At 40.8% G+C, this 19,195-nt stretch overlaps 1 protein-coding gene across 2 annotated transcripts in view; it reads right to left on the bottom strand.

Moving 5' to 3' along the window:
* The window catches only part of rgs9a (regulator of G protein signaling 9a), a 196,320-nt gene that overhangs the window by 47,954 nt on the left and 129,171 nt on the right, over positions 1-19,195 (bottom strand). For both annotated transcript variants that reach the window (XM_039739815.1, XM_039739816.1), the window contains exon 10: positions 8,712-8,741. In XM_039739815.1, the coding sequence (XP_039595749.1) occupies positions 8,712-8,741 (30 nt within the window). The remainder of the gene's footprint in view (positions 1-8,711; positions 8,742-19,195) is intronic.

The following is a 19,195-nucleotide window of genomic DNA, read 5'->3' on the forward strand; positions in this document are numbered from 1 at the left end:
CATCCGAGGGAACAAAAAGAAATCACACGGAGTTAAATCCGGTGAGTAGGGTGGGTGGTTCAGGGTTGTAATACTGTTTCAATAACAACAGTTTCTGCAACACTTTTTTCAAGAAGAAAACAAAATTTCACTGCCGCGCGTTGCTCATGATAATCGGCCATCGTAAAAAAACGACGCTTGCACAAAACTACTTTTACAAAATTCACTGAACACAAGCACAACTTTCCAGACTGATGGCACTTGGCAGACTGACTTGTGAGGAGTGTAAGTCGATCGTCCTAGCGGCCCAACCATGTACTACAAGTACCAACCTAACAACAACAAAATTTTGGTTATTTTTGGGTCCCCCCTCGTATACTGTGCACTTCAGAATACAGCTACAGTATATTTAGTATTTAGTGCTCACCAAACCTAACAGCAAATTATTAACTGCAGCACATGCCAATGCACAAAGTCTGTCTTGAACTGGACAAAAAGAACAAACAACGCAGCCATGACTTGAATAATGGATAAAAAGATATGCTTGAACACCTACTGTCTTTGCATAAATTGAAGCTCCCGAAGACTGACACCAGCGATCACCCAGCATTTGGCAGAGAACTTCTAAGAATATGGTAGCATCCTGGCTAGGGTGAAGCCTAGAGGCTAAGAGTACTTTTGAGTGAAGGACTGCATCTGGGATATGATTGACAAGAAAAGGGGCGGAGGAGCTGGAAATGGAGGCGGGGATTTCTGGACGGTTTGAGGGAAGGTGTGGGATATAAAGATGTAGGTACGAGGGAGGATTCTGTATGGGGACCCAGAGTTTTCTTTTACGGTGTCTCTCAGGGCCATGACAATAGATAACTATAAATAGTTCTAGTTCAATTTCCTTCATTTTTGTTTTACATTTGTGTATTTTTCCTAGACTGTTACGAGTAAACTGCTCTACACCCACTTCTTTGCCCTGCCGTGTTTTCCTTATCAAACCATTTACAGTGAAGTCATTACAATATACATTACAAGTGTCCAGGGGCCTCATTTATAAAACTTTGCATATGCACAGAAAGAGGCTCGAAATGTGCATATGCAATCTTTCATGCAAAAGTCAGGATTTCTAAAAGAAAAGTTGATAAAGGAGCGTGCATATATTTATGGCAGCTCTGCTCCGACCTGTGCATATGCAACATTTCGGAGAAACTGGGAAATGATGACACCCTTGATCAAGTAGGGAAATGTGGCCAAATCAGATAAATGACGACTTAAATGCATAATAATTCAAATCACAGAGCTGTTATTATAATGGGTGCTGGCGTGAGAAACATATTACACCTCAAATGTGATGGAGTTGATGCACAGACTGTATTTTAGTTCCCTTTAAAGAGGACAAATGCTGTGTATTTGCACTGAAAATCTTTTTTGTTTTTTTGTCATGAGTTCACACTACTTGTTGTCACATCTCAGTGAGATGACTGACAGGTCAGGAATATCTCAGTCAGGTTTCAGTCCATCATGCCTGCTGTGTTAGAAGCCTTTAACTGACCCATGAAGTGTAACATCCAGTTTTCTCATTGTGTGGGTGCATGCAGGGCCGTCTTAGCATTTTAAGCAAAGCAGTGCACTGGGATTCAGAAAGTCACAACATACATGGATTAGCACGGGGTCCCGGGCATCTTCCCAGCATGCCCATGCGTTAAGACGGCCCTGGGTGCATATACATATAACATAACTTGTTGCCAACATAAAAAGGACTTTTTGCAACTATGTCAGTTTTCCGAATGTAATCAGAGCACTTTCAGGCATTCATATTATGATAAGAGCACCTAGAGAGAATGAAGCAAGGTTTCTTTTCTAAGCTGGATGGAATCTTTTTTTGGAATAAAAGAAACTTTGTTACATTTGGTCCCCAGCAGTGTGACAATTTTTTTTTTCTTCTCCTCTTTTTTGGTGGATGATTTGCACTGAGGGATTAGTTTCCATTACAAAACTAAAATCTCTTAGTGATTGCATTCCTACTGAGTCCTGCAATTTGTGAAGCAGTATAATTTTTTTTCTGTTCTATTCCCTGGTACTTACGGACTTTTAAGATTACGTTTTTTTATTTGCCCTTTGTGAAGCTTTGTTTAAGATGCCTTGTGCACGTTAAGATGTCTGTAGGAACTGATTTAGCTAACTCAGGGGATATTTTAAGTGATTTCTGGAGAATGCCAGAGGCTCAGCTACCACAAAGTTCCCATTTGTTCCCTATTGCCTTGCCTCATGTTTTTAAATGTGATGGGTCTGAATCTTTTACAAGTTGGCCATGGCAGTTTAAAGTGACTATTGTAGCGCTGCTCTCTTTGCCTGCATCTGAGCTACAACCACTGTTAGCAGCTCGGCGTCCTACACGTTTATCAGAAATGACACTTTTGTATAGGGATAGTCTCCCCACAGTTTTACCATTAGATCACACTGCAGTTTCATCTAAGCTGAAGGATGTTTTTGGGTTTAAACTTACATTAATCCTCGTCCACGATAACCTAATGAACGCTTAGAAGTTTATGGAGCTGAAATAACTTGTGCTTGAGGCGTTTCCATATTACGGCACTAATGCACAAAATGGTGAGAAATTCTGTCACTTTGTTGCTGTTTCAGATCCCACCGCTGCCACCAAATATAACAAGGTTTCTTTTCTAAGGTGAATGGAATTCTTTTTAGGAACAAAAGGAACTAGATGGAGGCAGATTTCTATTTTAAAAGAGAAAGGCTGTATTCTCTGCAACTGTTAGCACGTGGCGGGGCCAAATGAAAAGAATAACAATCTTGCTTCCTCTCACATATCCTCCCAGATCTCGAGTGCTTAACTTTATAAACACTACTTTCTAGCACATTATATCTTAACAGGGGAATGGACATTACAGGTCTAAATGTAGGTATATACAGTACATGTCCCCATTCTAATATTATGAACATTTAGTCTTCTAATTTAATTCTTAAGTGACAACATAACTTTATACTGGTTTGGTTAACCGCAAGTAGTTACATTGTATTAACATGTAAGTCATCTGTAATGCCAAGATAGGACCAACAGTCGTCAAGACTGCTCTGGTATAATGCCACATACAAAGGCATTTTCAGTTAGAGATTGTCACACACGTGTGCAGCTAGAGGGCTTAAATAATAGTAGTACTACGCCAGGCCAGGGGGTGGCGAGCTGCACTAACTTTCTGTCTCTGTCCTCTGCAGACTGTCCTCAGGAAATCCCACTAGGTGTCGGCACCACTGATGACATTTCTTCCGGCACACTGATAACGTTACTTCTGTCCCTGAAGATGTCACTTTCGGTACCAACACTCTGGCTGACGTCACTTACGGTCTCAATGACTTCACTTCTGGTTCTGGTCCAGATGACGTCACTTCTGGTCACGGCCTTTAAAGCTGCCATTTTTCAAAACTAAAGCAGGTTTTGTTTTGGACTTCAACCTGAACACAACTCATAATATTAACCTTTTGCAGCCAGGGCATAATATATGGGTGGCTGCCTCAAACCTTTTTGATGTATCTATGTCATTCTTATCACAAGATGCCACTCGTGGATCAAAATCAGAGAACGTAGATGCGTTTTTCCCTCCTCGTGTTATATGCACACACTTCCCAGTGACTAGCGATGCACTTTGTTGCCAGAGATCGGACATTTTTTTTTTTAACTTCTTGCATGGTGTGGCTGAAGCTCACGGCCTTTATGGCAGCAGTAACATGTTACCATTCAAGATATTTTTGCTTGTTGGGGCCACCAGTTCTTTGGGTGCCTCTAATTTAGAGGAGAGGAAATCTGCCTCGCACTACTTGAACGTGTAATCTGGCTGCACTACCAGCCAATGAAGATCTGCAGCATCAGCTTGCATATGTATGAGGTCGATTAGCATGTTCCATATATGGTGGTGTCAGGATGGAACTGGGTGGGGTTTGAGGCACCTTCACGAATGCACATTTTACAAGATTGCAATTTATAAAGGGTAAGGTGCCAGGTTTTATAACATATGTGCATTTTCACACTCAGAGCTTTATAAATTATGCCCCTGGACACATTTTTTAAAGCATTTTTTTAAGATAGCCAAAAGCCTTTTCATAAATAACATGCTTATTATCATGAGAATTAAATAAGGTTTCCAATTCAAAGAATGGGAATTCCAATTCAAAGAGCGGGATTAAACAAACAGTTCAATAGTAAGGCTATGAAGTTGAAAGCCGCATTTTAGAACTGTTAGAAATTTGACAGCTGGTTTATTCAGATGCATGTATAGTGTAAAAGAAGAATGATTCCGATGTCACTTTGAAATCTCACTGCCAGGATCTCTCCCTGGAATGTATTTCTTGTTAAATAGAAAGCTGTTTGATTGGGCTCAGGGTTTGAAAATACAGAACAAGATGAGAGACCCATTGTAGGAGTTAGGACACTTGCACGTAAGAACTTTTTAAACACTTAGCAACAAATGAGGTCCAGAAATGAAGGTTTAGAGTACAAAGAGAAAGCCACAGATTCCCTCTGGTTAGCATTCTTTCACATTGTCTGACATCTGAGTGAAGGCCTGTGCATAACAGCAGTGATCAACAAGCAAGCCAAAGTCGAGATGGCTCTAGTAAACAGTTCAAGCTGTGAAATCAAAGTAATTGGAAAAGAAGTGGAATATAATATTCATTCGTGCTTCTGGGATTAGGTAAAATCAGAGCACTACACAGATTTATAATTATAGTACAGCTGGATAAAATGCATAACATCACACAGTACATGCACATGAATTCAAACCTAAAGATATCAAATCAGGTTTTTGCAGTGTTTCATTTTCTTATGAATTTAAATGGCAGGTGAGGTCCATTGATAAAAGAGAAGAGACAAATCCACCCCATGGTCCTTATGAGCAGGCAAGGCAAAGTTTATGTGACCCATGCCTCCTGGTCCACTAGCCCCTCCATAGACATTTTACAATATACTATGAGCTCTAGGGGTCTCCAACTCCAGTCCTGGAGTGCTACCGTGCCTACAGGTTTTCATTTTAACTCTTCTCCTAATTCAGTGAAAGGCAATCTTTTTCCAAGTCCAAAACTTTTCTTTCGCGGCGCACCTGATGGACTGCCCATAAATAAAGTCGTGACGACACAATCTATGGACAATCGGCAATAAAAACAGTTAGTTTTTCAAGTTTGAAAGACATTTTATTAATAAAGGAATCAAAGGATAAATCTTAAATTTAATTAATGTGAACGTTGAGATTGTTTTTCAGCACATATGAGATTGATGCGAGGATCAGTTTTTGAAAGACAGACGCACATTTCCTTGTCGATCATTTGAAGTCTCTCACGTTTCTTAGACTTCATTTCTGTAAGTGTTCCATTATCTGTTTTTCCAACATAAAATATATTTTTTTAAACATCTTTTTAATCAACCAAAAGTTCAAAAACACTAGCAATTTTAAATATTTTGCAAAAGTTTTCGCGGCGCCCTAGAAAATTCCACGCCGCACGGTTGCCCGACAATGTCCTAATTAGTGATCATTAATTAATTAGTACTTAATACTTAATTAGTATTTGCTGCTAATTAACTCTTTTATCATAGTTTTAATTGACCTGCTATTTAAGACTCAGACCCCCTAATTATTTCTACTTTCTTTAAATAGCAGCCAAATCATAATGAGATACATTGTCAATCAAAGTGTATGTAAAAATAAAGAAAGGTTAAGGTCTTTGTTGTGATGCATGTGCACCCATGGACCACCTCTGTTGAGGTAAGCACTACCACACTAAGACAAGGGAGGGCCATGTCACTAACCATGTCTTCTCTTTCTCCTCTCCCCTTGGAGAAAATCACAGGTGACAAGACCTAGCCCCTCCTACCATGCCCCAAGTTAGCCACGCCCCTTCCACCCTAGGTGCCTTAAAAGCAGGTGTCTGGAGAAGCAGGTCAGTCAATCGCAGCCAGAGCCTTCTGAGATGGATCAATAACTGTATTAAGTTGATGCTAGAGAAGATGGGAGCTTTTTCTGTTTTCTTATTTCTGCAGCATGTAATTTCAGTCCAGTTTTATGAACAAATGACGGAAGGAGACCCTGCTAGTTTTTGTCACCCTTAGCCTACTCCTTGGTCACACAGTAATGTTGATCTGCTTGGGTCCACATGACATATGCTCTTAGAAAAATGGAAATCGACAGTTTTGGAGATGTCTGCTGTGGCACAATGAGAGCAACAACAAGTCATGGAATTAAATAACAGGTTTGATTAACAACAGGAATTAGCTTCTAATTAAGAAACTGGTTGGATTTTGTGGTCCCATCTATTGGCTCACTTCATGTTTGATTTCAGTTTAGGTGCGATTTAAGAAAAAAAAGATTGATTCATTGGACTGAGTCTTCAGAAACAAGACAATTAAAATGAATTAATTAGCAGCAAAAAGTGGTCTCTAATAAGGAAAAGGTTAATGATGAAAACCTGTAGCCGCCATAGAACTCCAGGACGGGAGTTGGTGACCTTGTAGCTATAAGAAGCATAATAAGTAACAATTTATTGTGGATGAATTTTTATATTCCTATTAACCATGCTCATTTCCAAACATGTCTAAACTAAAAATGGCTAAAGCTTTACAGCTCCTAAATCCACAAGCAGTGTGCAATCAAGTCATTTTGATCAGAGGTCCATGGTGAAGCATGACTTTAAATCTGGCAAGGTTTTAAAGCAATTAGAAATCAAACATTCCACTTTGGAGAACTGGAAATTTTAAATGATTGCCAACTTGTCCAGGCGAGGCTGACCTGGCAAGTTCAGTTCTAGAGCAGAATGCAAGATGCTAAAAGAAGTCTCTCTAAATTTCATCAGGACCTACAGGTAGCTCCTGGCATTGCTGATGTCACAGTGCCTGGGTCTCCCATTAAAATGAGGCTGCACAAATTAGATCTTCTTGGGAGGTGTGCCAGGAGGAAACCATTGCTGTCCAGAACGAACATCAGGGCAATGCTAAAGTTTGTTCATGAACACTTAAACAAAAATCAGGACCTTTGGAATGATGTGCTCTGGACAGATAAGGCAAATATAAGAGTTAGATTGTTCACTGTGCCAGAAGACATATTTGGAGAAAACCAAAGAAAGAATTTCAACAGAAGAGAATAGCACCAACAGTAAAAAATGGTTGTGGAAAAGTTAAGGTTAAGGGATGCTTTGTTGCATCAGGGCCTGGGCTACTCACCATCATAGATCCACTATGAATTCTTCTTTGTACCAGAAGTTCTTGAGGATAATATGAGACCAAAATTGGAGCTCAACCATAAGTGGACCTTTCAACATGACAATGACCCTAAACGGGTCATCAGATCCACCAAGGAATGGCCAAAAAGAAAGAAATGGAGAGTTCTGAAATGGCCAAGTCCAAGCCCAGGTCTGAATCCCAATTTGGTTGTGGTATGTGGTGGGGTTGACTGGCTATGCACACAATACACCCCTTAAACATCACACAGTTGAAAGAATTCTACATGGAGGAGTGGGAAAAATGATCTCTCAGTTGACAACAAAGACTGATAGATGGTTACAGAAAATGCTTACTTGAGGGGGTAATACTAACTACTAGAGCCAAGGTGGGAGGGTGGGAGGCTTACTTATTCCACAGACAAAAAAAAATGGCACATCTGTTCACCCAAGAGTTTTTCATAATGAATATGCTGTGTTGGCTGGTGATCTTGTTTGCTGAATATTTTTTTTGGGAAATTTGTTGTGTTGATGGCTTAATTTTTTTTTTTCCCAGCGGCCCATGATGCTTTGCAAAGCCAGTGTGGCATCACAGAGCTGTAGCAGACAATGTTGGATGGGACAGCCCCTTCAAGTATAAAACACTGATTCTAGTTGTGGGCTAAAAATTAGTGGACAACTTGCGAATACATTTACACAAAATACTCACATAGAAGGACACTGGAACGTGTCAGTGTATTTGTGTCTGTTTGCATGGACTTGTATATGATCTGTATGTAATATGTAACCCTAATCTTTTAATTGTTTTACCCAGAGTGCTGTGCAGTTGATTTAAAAAAGAAGGGGCGAAGAATCCACATGGTTTAGTGTTGCATTAATTTGGTAGCAGTGGCAGTGAATGAGCAAAAGCACCAGGAACACAACAAACAAAGAAAAATACAAGCTGTACTTTTCAATTTGTGAGAGGTGGGCACCTGCTATTGAATCTGTAGGGGGGGGAAACCATAGTAGATCCATGTATTCTGTGTGACAAGGCCTGCAAGAAATTATACTGTTCAGAAATTTAATCATATTAATATTATTTCAGGGAGGCACGTTGTAGCCACTGCTGCCTCACTGCTCGTTTTTAACCACAATAATCCATCCGGCATAGCTGGCAGATGTTTCATAGCTGTCAGAAATTCTTAACAGACCATCACACCATTATAATCCACCCAAAAACCAGTTCAGATTCTCCTTTCCCATTGACCTCAATGAATTTTTCAGCATTTCCAAAATTTCACCAAACTCAAGGCAAAGCAAATTCAACGGGGTTCGCACGTCACTAGTAATCATGCAAGGAGATTTTCTAATGTCTAAAACCTTCAAAAATGTCAAAATGCCCTTGAAACAAATTTATACAGAGCATATGGTTTTGTTTGAATCATAACACAGCCTAACAAATAGTTCTGCATTACGATGACTGGGATAAAACAAAAAATGACATTAATAACAAATGTCTGCATTCATGCAGTTTTTCTTACCTCTCTTCTATAAAAATCAGAGCTCTTTTTCTGGGGGAAAAAAATGAAATGACACCATCAGCACAACACTGTTTACTATAACACATACTGTAACATTAAAAGGAGAACAAGCACACAGACAAGACAGCAAGAGGCAAGCACAGCAAGCACTACAGACACAGCTTAGCACTCCTGAGATCCTCAACATCCCTGTGCTGTTTTGCTTTTAAATTGTCTACCCATTACTCAGATGCTGATGCCGTTTTGTTAGAAATGATGCCATATGTAGGCTGACTAGTGCCAGCACGTAACATCAAAACAGCTCCCTGTACCAGTCGGTAGGGAAACCCCGAGAATCAGTTGTGACAGTCGGCTGATCTGCACTTCACACGACTCCGTTTATTCATGCTGAGGGGTTCAAAACGCATGTGCAATGGCCCGCAGCTGAACTGGAGCCCCTCGAACTCTAAACTTCAGGGAGAAATCCTAGATAGGATGGGCACCAAGAGCTCAAAAGACACTGCACTCTGTTTAAGAGCTATGCTGCTGTTATGGAATAAATGTGCAGCAGCTTCATCTATTGAATAAAACTGACGGAAATACATAACATGAAAATAAAGCAATAATTGTTAAACTTTGTGCCTGTGCAAGGGATCTGTATTATGAATCAGACATGCCAACTGTGAGCGTACTACTCCAATAACACATAAAACATGTTGCACGTTGATTAGAACATGCAAGTAAGAATTTCAGTTTACTTGGTACCCATCACAATACTGACTCTATAAACACATATATATATATATATATATATATTTTTTTTTTCAAAACGCAGCAGCCATCATGAGCACAAGAAATGGAAAAGTTAACAAGATTTTCATGTGAAATATTTAGGAATATCCATGTCATTAATGGCATGATGGCTACACCATTAAACATGACTGGTCTAGATGGGCCCGATATACCAGATATTCTGTCAAATCAGCCAAGGTGTCAGCCGGGTGCAACTAACCACATCCCTTGCTAAGATGGCTGCATGGCAAGTGTTCCAATAATAGCCTGGCAACTGTAACTTTCTCACTATCCAGTTCTGATGTAACAGGTACAAATACTTTTCCAATAATACAAGACATCATATCAGTCTACACAAATGGCAGTTTACTCCACACTCCCTCCCTCGGACTTCACTTTCCAGTTTTTATGTTTCTTGGAAGCCAACCATTCATTTTTTTGAACCTGCTTTTTCCATTGCAGAGCTGTGGTTAGCCAGAATGTACTTTAGTAGCAGGGCAGTCGTTCTTAGATAAATCTTCTCCTGTAAATCAGATTTCACATAACTGCACAGAAATGTTTATTGCTTTATATGGGGGCTGACTATCTAGTCAGTCACAGACACAGAGACATGGGCTCGACCCCTGGCCCTGTCTGTGTGGTGTTGCCATGTTCTCCCCACGGCTTTATTGCCCATCCCAAATGCATGCCCGACAGTTGAATCTGTGACCTTAAAGTGTCCTGGCAGGCTTGAGTTGGCATCATTGTGCCCTGACATTTCCTCATTACCTGAAAGCTGCTGGCATATACTCTTGCAGCCCTGCAACATGAAAAGTGGGTTCGACAAACAGATGGCTGGCCATTTCCTTATCTTATTCATTTATGCAGCATTATGTTTCTTACATTCACATGTACATTCTGTACATTTTGCTTCTGGTTACTTAATCCCTCCATTTTGTTAACTAGGCATGTTACAATAAAGGGCACAACAAAGACTGTCAACTGAAAACAATACACATAAAGAAAAACCCGCTCTAACCACCCATCTGAATGGATAGAAAGTTGCAAGGAGGCTTGTAATGGCAATCAAAAGAGGAGGAATGAGAGCTGAAAGAGAGAAAAGAGAGAGAAACAGACGATAAGTACATCAGCGGGTCCACTAGCAAACACTAGACTGCACCCCATTACTTTGCCTCTCTCTTCCATCCCCTTAATTCACAGGCTTGTGTCCACTGAGGTGTTAGGCCGAGTCACCTTGAGTGATTCTCCATGTCACAGAGCAGCGCACAGCATCTTAACTTAGCTCTTACTAACATATTTTGGAAAAGGCTGGCTTGTAGATAGATAGATAGATAGATACTTTATTAATCCCAAGGGGAAATTCACATAATCCAGCAGCAGTATACTGATACAAAGAAACAATATTAAATTAAATAGTAATAAAAATGCATGTAAAAACAGACAATAACTTTGAGTAATGTTAGCATTTACTCCCCCGGGTGGAATTGAAGAGTCGCATAGTGTGGGGGAGGAACGATCTCCTCAGTCTGTCAGTGGAGCAGGACAGTGACAAAAGTCTGTCACTGAAGCTGCTCCTCTGCCTGGAGATGACACTGTTCAGTGGATGCAGTGGATTCTTCATGATTGACAGGAGTTTGCTTAATGCCCGTCGCTCTGCCACAGATGTTAAACTGTCCAACTTTACTCCTACAATAGAGCCTGCCTTCTTAACAAGTTTGTCTAGGCGTGAGGTGTCTTTCATCTTTATGCTACCTCCCCAGCACACCACCGCGTAGAAGAGGGCACTCGCCACAACCGTCTGGTAGAACATCTGCAGCATCTTACTGCATTATTTGGATGCTTATGTTCCACTCTTTGTATAAATTAGCAAAAATACTGCAAATCTGAATCTTAGGTATGGATAATCTTTCCACTTCTGATTTGTAGAATTTTGTTATTATATCGTCCTGCGGTGGGTTGGCACCCTGCCCAGGATTAGTTCCTGCCTTGTGCCCTGTGTTGGCTGGGATTGGCTCCAGCAGACCCTCGTGACCCTGTGTTCGGATTCAGCGGGTTGGATAATGGATGGATGGATGTTATTATATCAGGGCAGTCAGAACTTTAAGTTGGTTGGCAGACTGGCAAGTTAAATACAGTGGTAGTAGATAATAAGATAACTTATTTAAGACTTATGTGACATGACATTGATTTGATCTGAACTTTTCTCCAGCATTACACCAGGACTGCTATAAACCCACTCCCTTTCCCGACACTCCCCTGCACCTATGTCAGTGTGTATAAATCAAGAAAATTAACACCAGTGCTATATATTGACATGTGGTGTATCATTGCGAACCACAAAATACAAAATGTTAAACCTTTAAATGAAAATTACATTTTATTTCGGTTTTCTGTGGTGGCGATGTGCGCCGCCACCACCACCCGATCAAAGCACCGTGATGTCCTTACATTGATGGATTAAAGGCCAGAAGTCCACATGACCATCATCATCAAGTTCTTCAATGTGAACCCTGAATACAATGAGGACTGATTGAGGTCATTTATGTTAGGTAGAATACCTAGAGGGGGCTTGGTGGTCTCGTGGCCTGGAACCCCTGCAGATTTTTTTTTTTTCTCCAGCCGTCTGGCCATTGGACCTTACTTTTGTTCTATGCTAATTAGTGTTCCCTAATTCTATTTTCTTATTTATTTTGTCTTGTCTTGTCTTTCTTCGTTATGCAAAGCACTTTGAGCCGCATCATTTGTATGAAAATGTGCTATATAAATAAATGTTGTTGTTGTTCATAAAATTTTTGAACGTAGTATATACACACAGTACTGGATGAGTATGTAATTTTTTAGTTACACACTTAACTTAATTCTACTATTGTTTTGTAACGTTAAAAAAAAAACACGAAAATGCCACCCTGAGCAAAGCACTGCCAGAGGTGTTTGCTACTTTGCCAACCTGGGATGCGTCTATATTTTTTAACATGCTAAACAGACCACATTAATCGCAGAAACTTTCCCAGGCCTAATGCAAATGCACTTAAATGAAAGACTGCCATGTTCACTTAAATCACATCTGAATTGTTTGATTTGTAATTTTAAACTGTGGAGCAGAGGGGCAAATCAAGGAAAAAAATGGGTCTTTGTCCCAAACATTATGGAGGGCCCTGTCTGTTAGTTGTCTCTCCCACTCTGTCATTTTCATTTTCATGAGCACTGCCATGATGAAGAAAAACTGTTGAAAATGTACAGTACTTGGTCTTAAGCTCAAAATAAAAAAAAACTAAATGTGCATAGATCATCCTAACTGAATAAAGTGAATCATCTGCTCATGGCAGGTTAAGAGGAGCCTTCTCAGAATCTGATCTTCAGCCCCATCACATTCAAGTCAAGTCAAGTTGGGGAGCATGCACTGGTACAGTGCATTTACGCACCCACTACACGACAAAACAACTCGGGATCCCAATTGGCAACCCCCCCAGGTGCAGTCCCACTCTCTGAAAATGACTCTCTATCTGCCGCAGCCAGGTATTATGTGGACGACCCCTTGGCCTGGACTACCACAACAATAAGGATCTTACGAGCCAGATCACCCTCAGGGAAACACGCCACATGGCCGCTGTGCTGTAACTGACGTTCCCTCACAATGCAGGTAATGTGCTTCATTTGGGACTCCATGAGCAACACAAAGTCAAACCAATGGTACTCAAGGATTTTCCGGAGAGACACAGTACCAAAGGAGTCCAGTCTTTTTCTCAGGTCAATGGATAGTATCCATGTCTTGCAACCATATAGCAAGACAGGAAGAACCAGGACTCTAAAGACTTGGACCTTCATCCTTCTGCATAGATATCAGGAGTGTCACACACCCCATTCCAGCGACCTCATGACCCCCCATGATCTCCCAATCTGCCTACTGACTTCACAGGAAGAGTCACCAAAGACATGAATGTCACTACCAAGGTAAGTAAACCTCTCGACAAGGTCGACACTCTCTCCGCAAACAGACACACTGCTGATGGCTGTGCCCAAGAGGTCATTAAAGGCCTGGATCTTGGTTTTTATCCAGGACCCTCGCAAGCCCAGACACTCAGACTCCTCACTCAGTCTCTCGAGCACCCCGATCAGAACCTCCATTGACTCTGCTAAGATCACATTGAAAGCTGTCCGTAAATTAAAAAGAAGTGCGCTCGTTTTAGTTTATAAAGGAAAACTGTGATCCATTGGAGTGTAGGTCATATCAAGCAGTTCTGAAGCAGGTAAAGGAGGTGGCTGATTGAGCAATAGAGAAAAGGATCAGGGATCAGGTCAGAGTCAATAAAATATAGTTTGGTTTCATGCCAAAAACAGTAGAAGCAGGCAGTAAACGCATCAGGCAAAGGCAAAGAAGCGGCACTATGCATTTGTAGTTCTGGAGAAAGCACTTGACGTTAGAAAGGTGGTGAGGTGAGCACTGAGAAAGTTACATGTGGATTAACGGTTACCATCTACTGTCATGTCAGTGCATGAAGAATCACAAACGTGGTTAGGACATCAGGGGAAAGTTTTGAGCGTGATGGCTGAGATGAGGATTCACCAGGAACCGGTTCTGAGTCCATTGCTTTTCGTGATGCCAATGGAGGTGGTGACCTGAGTAGGACATAAAGGAGTATGCCAATGATCTTATTTTGATGGCTTAAAGAGACAGGGACTTGAATGAGAAGACACAGAGATGGAAAGCAAGTTTGGTAACAAAAACCCTAAAGGTAAATTCAGGAAACACCAAACTGATGGCTGGCCAGAGATGAGGAGAGATGGGTACATGTCTGTGCAGGGCGTGTGGAAAAGGGGCTGAGAACCTATTTTTGTAGGTTCTTCCCAGTGTGATTTACCATGTACCCACTTTGTTGGAGATTGGTACAAAAAAGAAAAGGTATGAAGAGCAGTCTAAAGGCAGCAAGTGTGACCTTTCTTTATAGAAAGTATGTGAAATGGGTTCAAAATTCTGCTGTAGTAAGTAAGAATTTAGATATCAGCAATGGACTTGTGGAGAATTAAGTTAGGTTCTGCAAGGTGACATGTTTAGTGCAAGGGTAAGTGCAGGTACAGAAGTGATAGCCAGGGTGCTGTCCCTTATTCTTACTTTATTGCTTCCATGGCATTGGAGGGAAAAAGTTAATAAAAGCTGCATAAGCAGTTGTATGCTCTACGGGAGCGAGACATGGCCACTCAAGGTGAAACATAAAGTGAAAATGGACAGAATGATCTGATGGATGTGTGGAGTGTCACAGAGTGAGAGGAAGGCAAATGCCAATTTAAGGGAAGATTTGGTGTGTACTGAGAAGAAACGGACTAAGGCAGTTTGCACATGTGGAGTGAAAGGGTGAACAGGAGTACTGAGATGAAGGTGGAGGAGATGAGGCCAAGAGGGAGGCCAAAGAAGATGTGGTTGGAGGTGGAGACAGGTGATAAGAAAAGAATGGGTCTCAAACCAAAGGATGCCCAGGACCATCAAGAGGGGAGAAGAAATATGTGATGGGCAACTTGGGTAACCAAGAAAATGGCTGTTCAACTTGTGCTGATGATGGTGATTAAACTGAACAGAGCATAGAACACAAATCTGACTCGTCCCTCGTACAAGGTGCTGCTTTGTTCTTTTTCTTTCAGTCCATTCCACAGCCTGTTTCTCATTCTGAACCTTTACTTCCAAAGATTCAAGAAATCAAAGAAACTCAAGAATCATCCACAAAGTGAGTAACATCACTCAGATTCATTCTCTGCCATATTCTCAGCTGTGTCTCACTTAGTATTTTGACACTTTGGATTCTGGGTATTACATTATTTATTTTATTTTACAATAATGCATTTAATAACATTTAGCATTCTAAAAGCAAGGCTGTCACTGTGACACCGCCGGCTTTCTAGGCTGCAGAATATCACACAAGTTGGGATAGATGCGTGTCCAGTTCTTTGGAGGGACACTGAAATTCAGTCCCCGTTGATGGACAATCCACTGCGAGCTCAGTTGTGGTTACTTTTACGATGAAAGGCACTATATAACAAAAGATAAACTGACCTGCAGAAGGTGAAATCATTCTTGGAGGTTCTGAGACCACTGGTGTTATTGTACTGATAATTCAACAGCCATGCTGTTTATGGCTCTCATATTGAGTATCAGCTCATCATCTTTACTTTTCTAAACTCTTTCCAGTGTGATTCATCACGTGTCATGTACTTTTTCTTTTGCTACAATAATTAAAATTCTTGTTTAGGATTTTTGCTGTATGCCACAGACTAAAAATAATTCTTATTTACACTTACCCTTGGTAAAGCAAATTGACTTTCAGCTGTAAGAGCCCTAAGGGATGGAATGATTGGGATGAGGGTTGATTCCTGGCCTGGACAGAAGACCACAATGGATGGACACTATACAGTGACAAGAGGCCAAAACTTTTGCCTGCCACTGGTTGGAATGGTTCTTGACTATTAACCCAGTCACAGTGGAAGATTAATGGATGGACTGGAGGGAGACTGTTAGTACGATAGTTGGCAGTGCTTTTCTAGTATGGTCCCAGTTTGGATACTCCATTGGATTCATAATCCTGTAGGACAAGCCTGTCAGGGTTCTTGGGTGCCACCAAAGGGTACTCCAGGGAGAAAATCTCCCTGCTTTTGCAGGGCTTCCATGTGACCCAGAAGTGCTACCATTCACTGCTGTGGCACCAGAAGTACTCCCGGCTCCAACATAAAAGAAGCTGCTTGACCTCATCCAGGTGAGATGGAGTCAGGTGGAAGAGGACTGTGAGGGGAGATTACTGAGCTTGTGCCAGAGATCAGCTTGTACTTTGAAGAAAGAACCTGTGAAAGGTGCCGTTATGCAATCAAAATCCCATGATTTGAGTCCTTCACTGTGTGGGTGCATTTGTGTCTGGGGTCCCACATGCAGAACGCAGGACATATAACAGAATCACAGAACAACAAAAAATACAACATAAAACAGTCAGTATAGTGTAGTGCTTAATAAAATATATATTATTCAGCAGGCCTCCAGCACTAACTTCAGCTTTTTGATTTCATGTACATTTGGTTTTAATTGAACCTCTGGTTTAACATTGCCTGCTCAGCCTGGAAATCAATATTATTATTTGGAAAGATGCTGCAGCAACACTCTCACTTTTTTACCTCATTTTTTAACTCACTTACTTGACAAGGCAATTAACCTTGAGTGGCAAACAACAAGGGAGACAACAGTTAATCAGCTAAATTGTTGTAATTTCCCGTATAGGAGTCTTTATCATTACGTGTCTGCCTTTAATTAAATACTTTAACTAAACAACAAAAAAAGGTCAAGGACTAAGGGATTCTCATCCTCCCAAGATTTTCCCAAATCCATAAAATATGGGTTGGGTAGAATTTCTGACAGCAAATTGATCAAATGTACAGGAAGGAGAATGCTGAATTAAACTACATGTTTAATAAATCAATAGAAATGGCTGGTAATTAAGAAATGGGTTGGATCAAAGCCCGACCCAGAGTTTGTGCTCTAACAGGTATCACCATTATTGTATGCTTGGGTATTTGTTTCTATCTATTTTTTAATGATTTCTGACAGAAATTTTAAAATGTCATGTAGTGTTCCATGTTTTTGCTATTTGAGAGTAAGTTAACAAAAACAGGCAAAGAAATACACCATCATCATCATCAGTAACGTAAGAATTTATGGCTGCCTGGTTTCCATGGTAATTACCTTTTTGTAACCTGCTGTAATTATCTTTTGCCGTTTGTGAAGGCTACACTACAAGCGTGATGAGTTATCTTTAAGAATGAAAAGGACCTCATGACGAGTCCACCACACTCTCCTTACTGCTCCCTCCCAAAGTGGCACAGACCAACCCAGATGCATCGTGTCACAGATTATTATTTCAATCTTTTCACAGTGAAAATAGCACACAAAATGGTGAAGATTCTCCTTTTTTGGTCAATCCGTGGCCAAAAAGACAAGGATAAAATGTTAGTATTTGTTTCTACTTAGGGCAAAAAAGTAATAATAATAGGGGACAGCTGAAGAGCTCTAGTGACTGTGATTCTACCACCGCTCCAGGGGTTGGCGCTGTGTCCTAATGTCTGTTTTTCTTTCTCACAATGCAGACAGTTTGATTGATGGCGATAACATCTCTGACATCGTTTCTGGTGTCCTTCCACCTGAACCCAGAGGCATAGCTAGGGTTTTCAGTGCCCGGGGACAACTGAAGATTTCGTGCCCCCTCCTGTTTGCTAAAATGCAATGGGAAAGGGAATTTAACATCAATTTGGCACCCTCTGGATGCTGCGCCCGGGGACAGATGTCCCCCCTTGCCCAGCTATGCCACTGCCTGAACCTGCCTCTTCCTGCCGGTAGGACTGAAGACTGGAAGCGCCACCATCTTTGTCAGTTCTATCCTGAACTCCGCTATTGTCTCTGTAATTATTGAGTATTTGTCCTTGGCTCTGGTACCCCAAATTTTTAGCATTTTCATGTCATCTCTTTTCTCTTACACCTCACAATTCTAAAAAGATGAAACATACTGGATAGTGGGTGGCAAATTAAAACACCCAATGGAGAATAGGAAGCAGTGGGTACATGGTTCACCCAGTGTTTTTCCAACAAATGTGTTATTCTGTAAAATACTGTACTAGCTGAGCTAACAAAATAAGACGGGTTGAAATCTAAATAATCAACCCGTGCTTTTTATTTGATGGATGTGTTGTCTGTTTGTCCTGATATAATAATAATCAGCCGACCTTTATCTCTTCACTTCCACTTTCTTGTCATCGTCACTCATCAAGCTCACCATTCTTATTGTTAGAGTGTTCTGCTGGGAAAATGTGTCGGTGGGCACTACTACATTAGCCTAGTCGTGTCAGAGCTTTGGTTGCTTGACATAAACGTTGATTTAACGTTCTATTCACTAATCCATCACCCTCCACGTGAAGTTAGTAGTCATTAGCATTACAGTTATAAACCTCATTCAGTTGGGCCAAGAAGGTGCAAGAAAGTCGCTACCACACTGCTGTTGCCAGTGTATTATATCAGACAATAGAATATGCCAATAAGACTAACTTCCCTACTTTTAGACCCTTACTTAGTAAATGTAAGAGATATTAAAGTTGAGATGGATGTATGGAATTACAAAAAAGGACAGAGTAAGAAATGAGACAATCACAGATACAACAAAAGTAGGAGAGATATCCAAGAAAGTACAGGAAAGTAGACTGAAGTGGTATAGACATGTGATGAGGAGAGACAACGAATACGTAGGCAAAAGACTGATGGGAATGGAAGTCCAGGGGAAGAGAAAGAGAGGGAAATCAAAGTGGAGGTGGATGGATAAAGTAAAAGAAGATCTGAAAGAAATGGGCTTGTATAGAGACGGTTGATCAAGCACATTGACCAAACACAGAAGTGGGAAAAGAAGAAGAAGAAGATTTGGTATTTTTGTTATCGTTTTTGATTTTTTATCCCTTCTTTTACATGTTATGCTTATTTTTATATTTTTCTTCTTAACACTAGCACCTGGTCAGACACACAGATACACAGACACACACAAACACTTGCCCTTTGTGAAGGTATATAAGCTGATTTCTGCACATCTGGCAGTTGCTGTCTGTTGGATGTATTCAGTGTAAACATTTACAGTGCACCACCTATTGCATTGCATCTTTCATTCCAACATATGGAGCACCACAAACATTAGCACTGCTTTTAT

This window comes from Polypterus senegalus, chromosome 17 (genome assembly GCF_016835505.1).
Source record: "Polypterus senegalus isolate Bchr_013 chromosome 17, ASM1683550v1, whole genome shotgun sequence".
In the NCBI taxonomy this organism is placed as follows: domain Eukaryota; kingdom Metazoa; phylum Chordata; class Cladistia; order Polypteriformes; family Polypteridae; genus Polypterus; species Polypterus senegalus.